Below are 7,604 nucleotides of genomic sequence, written 5' to 3' on the forward strand. Positions count from 1 at the left end.
AAAACCATGACGAAGGGTACATATTTTAGTCCCTGCTGTTAAACTGGTGTGTATTTTTGAATGATTATTTTATAGACAAGTTTAAAACATTATAAAAAGATCTTCGAAAAAAAGGAACTCAAAATTTAATTTCTAAGTCGAGATTTGCATTACTTTTATCATTATCTTTTTGAAATTTAAAAAATTCATATTTAATTCCTGTCATTTTAAAAAAAATTATAATTTGGTAAAACAATATTTTATAGTATTATAAACACGTATGATAAAAATTATTAAATTTTTTTTAAAGTTGTAGGATAATTAAACAGCTTTCAAAATTTTAAAAAATAGCAGGGACTAAAACTGCATGTATAAAAATTTGTAGGGACTAAAATATGTTATTAGTTTATAAGAACTAAAAATGAAATTTAAGATATTTATAGGGACCAAAAACATACTTAACCCTTTTTTTTAATATATGTGGTATCCAACCAGTCAGATCGACTAATCCACATAGAGGGCTTTCACCCCGCGTAGCCCTTGAGATATGAATATATTTCGTTATCGTGTAAATATTGTGTATAGTTGTATTATCATGTAAATATCATTGAGTTTGATTGATTTTTATCTCATTTTTGTAGGTATTTAACCAATAATATTTAGTATTATAGATCATTGAATAAGATTTCCAACGCTTCTGATCGTGCGTAAATCGGAGTTACAGTTTAAAAGTTATAGCGGAAACAAGTGCTGAATTTTTCTCGAGATAGGAGGTATCGCGCTAAGCGGGCTCAGAGCGGGCACTGTAGATTTGAAACTTATATATATATATATATATATATATATATATATATATATATATATATATATATATATATATATATATATATATATATATATATAGGTTTAAATCATTTTTTAGGTTATGATTTGGGTATTTTTGAGCCCCAACTCCATCCCCTTCATTCTTTTGTAGAGAGACTTAGAAAACAACATTGGAGCTTGCATCTTGATGATCCGAAGCAGATTTATCATCAATTGCAGCTGACAACCTATGAGATGTTTTGTTCATTTCTCTTATTTTCTATGTATTTCTCTATTTGTTGGGTTGTGTTTGTAAGTTTACTCGGAACCTATGTATATTTGTTGATCATGGTGTTGTATAATATATGCTTTACAAATCATTATTGTTGTCTTCCTTGATCTTTTTGCATTGATGTTTGGATTTGTGTTGTTATAGACATATACCTCAAAAATCTTGATTGAGGATGAATATCTATTAGTTTCTAGATTCTAGAGATAGATTTAGAGCTAATATTCACTGTGCATATCGAAGCTTAATGCCTCCGTGTTGTTTAAGTTGCGCGAGACATCGCCGACGAGAGTAATATGGGTGTTATCGCAACTTTGAGTAAGACATAACCTTTGTTGTGGTGCATACCGTAGGTGTTTCAGAAATGGACACTGATGTGAGAGATACGTGATGATAATAACGAGTATTGTATCATTAGCGAGGTTAGGAGTACTGTCGTGATCGGATGATCCAGCTTTGTGGAGGAACCATCGTTCACGTATATTCGGCTAGTGGGCAAAGGGGGACAATGTCCTCTGCTTGTTCCATCGCATGGGCCAATGCTTATTGGGCTATTTTTTACTTATGAGTGGATTGGGCCAATTCTGATAATTGGGCTAGTCCAAAATAATTTTTATTATGATTAATTAACATGATACAAGTTTTAAGTTCAAACATAAAACTATTGGCCTATAAGGATTACACCAACAATCTCCCACTAGCATTAGTGTCAATCAGACATGTAACCAATACCAATATATGTAGTATAAGCATATACTTCTACTAAGTAAGATGCTTTGTGAGTGGGTCGTCAATAATGTCAAGTGTTGATACTTTTCATATTCTTGCATCTCCTCTTTCGATTATATCTCAGATGAGATGATAATACATAAGTATATGTTTGAATTGCTGGTGAGATCACTTTAATCCACAATGCTATGAACTACCACCAACTTTAGTAATGAATTTCTTGATTTAAATAACCTCTTCAGTTGTGGTTGAAATAGCAATATACTCGAATTCAAATTCTATAGGAGAATCAACAATGTTTTTTGCTTTTAACTCTTGCACCTCATAACACTATCTTGTAGACACATAACAAAATGGGATATGAAGTCATCTTTATATAAATGAAAGATAGCATTGATGTAACATATTACAACGAGCTATTTCTTTCCTCTACATATGAATCTTATTTTTTTGAAAGACAGGAATGATTTTTTAGTTCTGAAATACTTAAGGAGATTTTTTATAGCAATCTAAGGACCATTATAGCAATCCAAATTTTAATTTTTTAGATTCATTAAATAAATGTAGTATTTGGATGATATAAAAACTAGAAATATTATTTATTTAATAAATATAAAAAATTAAAATTTACTTATAAATAAAAATGGAAGGAATGTACAACAAGATATATATGATAAATCAAATTGAAAATGAATATAAAATCTTATTCATGCGCTCCTTTTCTTCCTTCATTGAATGATGTATGCTTTTGAATACAAAATCCGAGTGACATAGTCATGAATCCTTTCTTAGAATCATGCATAATAAATCATCTCATCACATTATCTATTTATGCCTTCCTTATATTTTAGCCACAATATAAAAAAAACTTTTTTGTTCTTTCTATTCGAGCCTGGAGAGAGTTAGTTGTTACAAACAGGCCATAATTATTGACAGAACATACATATGAAGGGTCACATGGAATCTATGTGACATTTAATGTGTCAGATCAATTTTAACAAGATCAGTAATGACAACTTGACCAAACAGATACAAAATTCAAGACTTTTTCAGATTCATTAATGTACAAATTAAAGCACATTCTATTAAGGTTTATGCCTTAAGTAAATTTTAGCTATTATTTAATAAATGAACTTTGAAAGAAAGAAAAAGTAGTAATTGCCAAAAGGTAAATGAAGGGCCATGTTTTGCAAGCCTCAAAAGAACAAATATTTCCATCTTTTTTTACACTTTTTAAGCTACATTGGTTTCCTACAAAACTCTTGTATACTTATAGATCTTAATAGAATGGTTGCAAAGAAATAGAGTTTGGGATTGCTCCTCATAACTCATGCTACTTGACTACTAGAGTTGTGATGGCCTAGAAATTCATCACAATTTGTTTCCTCACACAGACACTCATGAGGGTTGGCATAGAAATAGTCCTCCTCTTTCGGTCTGTCGATTATAACTGTACGCCGAGTTGGCCTTACAGTTCTCTTTGCATGAACCTGTTTCACACCGTCTGCGAATTCGTTCCATTTTAGTGTTCCGTTTTGATGCATGTCAACCAGTTCCACGAGTTTTTTTCGATCCAACAGGATCGTTTTTCTGAAATTGGAATACCTGCAAACGGTCGAATTAGTTAAATGTAAATAAATACATGCAGGGAATCTGGATCCTTAGGGTAGATACATACCTACGATGGCCTTCGACGAGTCTTGCCATGTTCCCGTCATAGGTTGGGATAAAGGTGTTACTGGCAACTGAAACCATAAAATCCAAGGCTGCCATCTGAGATGAATGATTCTGAAAATACTGTAAATCATCACGATCTAGCAACGTTTCTTTTTTCACCTGAATTTGCAAACGCGGAAAGTCAGATGTGGCAGAGGACGATTATGGAGATAACAAGTTTCAACGGGTGTGCGATGATTCAAACAATAAACAGAAAAATGGAGAAGGGACGGGGGCGATATAATGTTGGAAAACTCACAATTTTAGGAAACGCTGCTCTTAGTTGTGCAAGCCTACGTTCGCCACCGTAAATCTCACCAGCTGCAATGTAAATCTGTGTCTCCCTACCGAAACCTAGGGCTTGAAGAACTAAGGCCGCCTCCTCTGGTGTCAAAGGACATAGACCCTGTGATCTCCTCTCTTCAGAAATTATCTCCTTTTCTCTCCACCAAGGGAATGCATACCTGAATTACACGATACGTAATCAACATTATATCTCATATAGACATCTCACAGAATCTTAGATCACAAGTAAAATAAAAAGACCTCATTCTTTTGAGCTCCTCGGCTTCTTTATCCATGCAGCCCTGAGTACAACCCGAGAAAGCCAACATATCCATCTCGTATCTAAGATGCAATGCCACAAAAGGTCCCTTTTCATGAAGCATCTGAATCAATCTGTGCCCCAAATTCTCAATTTGAGAAGTGAATTTAATTGCCTGGTAGTTGACACGGCACCTGAGTTTCTGAAGAACAAGTGGGAGACCGTTATTAGCTAGACGTGTATCCGTTTTGTTGAAGTGTAACACCTTATGCTTTCTAAAAAGTGGCAGAATCTGCAGTGTCGAATCAATAGCATTGGATTAAACAAAATGTATATACTTTTATACACTCAATGAAGTGCAACTTTTTGAAACCTATGTTGCCTATGATACGCTACAACATAACTTGAAATTTCTTCGAGTGACTGATTCGTAAAAGAAGCAAACCTGTTCCAAGTAATATTTTTCATTCGACCAGCTAACAGGAGGCATCTCGAGGCTAGTATATCCATATTTACTACTAAACTTTTTAGGAACTCTTTTCACTATTCGAACTTGATCTCTCAAAGAATTAATGAAATGCTTCACATCAAAAATGTCTTCAAAATTACTACACAAAGAAAACTACAGAACTTTAAAATGACGAGGTTAAATTTGAGGATACTCAAAAAAATCATCAGAACAACGTATATACCTAGGGTCTGCCCAAAACGATGTCTTATCAAGCTCTGGCACGACCAATGTGAGATTCAACAATCGAGCAATTGTCACCATGTCACATATCTGAAATATTATATACGTCTAAATGAGTATTCAAGCTTATGATATGATACGATACAAACAGTGAGATGTTAAAATATGGAGTACAAACAAACCGCAGCACGCATTTGATTCAAGCCACCATTGCATGAAACTCTTAGAAAGCCATTACTTGTATAATTTCCTGAAAGTTGTTTGATCAAAAAGCTTTAATGTTTACCAATATGAATGAGAAAATAAAAGTAACAAACAGTTATAGAAATTCTATAGCTATCCATCAGACCTGTATATCAATAAGCATTGATTTATAGAATCACTATAAAGCAAACAATTTTTAGCCGGAAATAATAAAACTTAACGGAGACACTTAGAATCTTCTTAGATTGAGACCTGATTTTCTCTCAATTCGTAACTTATCTTATTCTCATCATATATCAATGTTATCAACCATTATCTTGCAATATGCAGAGCTTAAGGTGCAATGAAGCACAGACACCCCGGACACGACACCAAAACTGACACGGCGACACCGACAATAATTTAAAATTTTGAATAAATTAAACATAATCACAAGTGTCGATATCCGTGTCCGACAACGGACACGGACACGCTTTCCCAGAGGTGTCGGTGCTACAAAGTTAAGGTGTACACATCATTCATGCTCTCAACAGGTTTCACAATCCACAATTCAACATTAAAACAATCACAGAACCCAAAAAAACAAAATTTACTAACACAAGTACAATTTTCACCTGCATTCAATTAATCATCACAATCATAACCATCTAACACCAGATAGTTTCATAACACATGATCAACAACCCACATGCATCAAAGGCAAAAAAGAACTTAATAGACAAGAATTAGAGTCAAGAAACTAACTTGGAGGAAGAAAAACAGGAGGCAAATGATCAACGCCATTAACCTGTTGTTTGGGAAGCTGAATTTGAGCAATGTTATATATACCACTAGTAATCCCAGAAATCAAATGCGAATGCCATAGTTCACTCACTGTCACTAATTGAACCAAACAAATCCAAAGCACAATGCTTGAACACAAACGAACAAACCAAAACCTCAAACGTATACCCTCTGATCTAACCTCCATTTCTTATCCACACACCTCATTGCCGCTTCATTGAAACCTTAAAACCTTCACATAAAAACCAAATCAGTATCACAAATAAAAAACACATTTTTGCACATTACATTGTAAAATTCACAACCCTACCTGACATAAAAAATGCAATTTTCACGAAATTGAAACCGACCCAGAATTCAATTATCAGCAAATTAATGTGGGCTATGCTCAAAATCAGATTTTTTTTATCCAAACAGAATTTGAATTTTTTTCAAGAATTGAAAAAAGAAAAATGGGAAGAACAAGAACAAGAAGAAGCAAAGATCCAAAAAGGATCAAATCTGAAACATGGGTTGTGTAAAATGCATTTCTTTTTGTTCTCTTTTCACACTGATTTTGCTAACTGAGATTGGAAATTCTATCTCTCTCTTTTTTTTTCTCAGTGAAGGGGAAAAATGAAATATTTGGTTTTTATTGAATTTTGATTTGTTTTTCATTCATGTGAATTTTGAAAAGGGAAATTAGTAGTAGAGTTAGTTACCTTTGTTAATGAAATGATGATTAATTAATACTAAGAAGGATGGGAATATTGTAAAAGTGGAAAGAAAGAAAATTCAGTTATTATTATTTGTTATCATTATATTTTATAATTGTAGTAAATCTTATCTTGTTAGGAGAGTATTATTATTATTACTATGCAATCTTTATTTATTGTATCTCAAGTCAATTAACAAACTTATTATTTATCATTAATAAACATATTTTAATAAATAAAATTTAATTTATCATTGTAACCAAGACACTAGATATTATCTTAAATAATACTCAAAAACATAAAAGAGATATTTAAGACGTATGTACATTGTAGTTTAAGGATTGAATTCACTCTGAGGATCAGTGTCATTGTTCTTCGTTTGGCAATCGACTCATACGATATTGGTAAATAATGAGTTGTGATCGAGTAGCGTGAATTTTGAGTTGGTCAATACCAATGTCAAATAGGGATATCAACTGGGCATGGGATGTACAGAGGATATTTTCCCGCTCCCCGCCCTCCTATATTTTCTCATCCTCGTCTCCAATCTCCGTCACGAAAAAAATATTTTTCCACATTCTCACAGATCCCTACGGAGAATCGGAGATCTACAGAGATTGAATCTTAAAAAAATTGTACTTTTCAATCAAAAATATGACACTAGTATTTCGTTATTTTTCTCCTTTTTTAAAAAAACATTTATTTTTTCATTTTAAAAAAATAAAAAAAAAGCACAACTTGCATCAATAACAAAAAAGATGCAAAAGTACTTGTAGTTACGAAAACATAACCAATAATTTACTAATTTAATTAAAAACAAGTTACTCATCGAAGTATATTGAAGTTGAAGAGTAATTACCATAAGTACAATGAACAAAAGAGTGTGGTTGTCGTTAGAGCTGTCAAAATGGGCTCGGCCCATCGGACCGGCCCGCAAAATACCTTAAAAAAATACGACCCTGTCTTTTTGGGCCAACCCAACAGGCCTATGTTTTTTATGGGTTGAGTCGGGTCGGGCCAAACTGGCTTTGGGTTGGCCCATTAAAAAAGATTTTGGTAAATTTTGGGGGGAAAAGATTGAGATAAGATATGATTTCATAAATGTGTTTTCAAGTGATAAAGAAAAGTTAAAGAGGATGAAGATATATTTTCAAGATGATGTGATCAAGG

The 7,604-nt window shown here is 33.0% G+C and overlaps 1 protein-coding gene across 1 annotated transcript; it reads right to left on the reverse strand.

Annotated features, from left to right (window-relative positions):
- Positions 1-2,855: 2,855 nt before the first annotated feature.
- On the reverse strand, positions 2,856-6,424 carry LOC131651676 (rhamnogalacturonan I rhamnosyltransferase 1-like). Its single transcript, XM_058921348.1, has 9 exons — positions 6,050-6,424; positions 5,701-5,971; positions 4,935-5,002; positions 4,754-4,842; positions 4,507-4,669; positions 4,064-4,353; positions 3,777-3,981; positions 3,480-3,637; positions 2,856-3,406 (listed from the first exon to the last, which is right to left on the reverse strand). The coding sequence occupies exons 2-9, from the start codon at positions 5,924-5,926 to the stop codon at positions 3,130-3,132; spliced, it is 1,476 nt and encodes a 491-aa protein (XP_058777331.1). The 5' UTR covers positions 5,927-5,971; positions 6,050-6,424; the 3' UTR covers positions 2,856-3,129.
- Positions 6,425-7,604: the final 1,180 nt, after the last annotated feature.

Source organism: Vicia villosa, linkage group LG2 (genome assembly GCF_029867415.1).
Source record: "Vicia villosa cultivar HV-30 ecotype Madison, WI linkage group LG2, Vvil1.0, whole genome shotgun sequence".
NCBI lineage: Eukaryota > Viridiplantae > Streptophyta > Magnoliopsida > Fabales > Fabaceae > Vicia > Vicia villosa.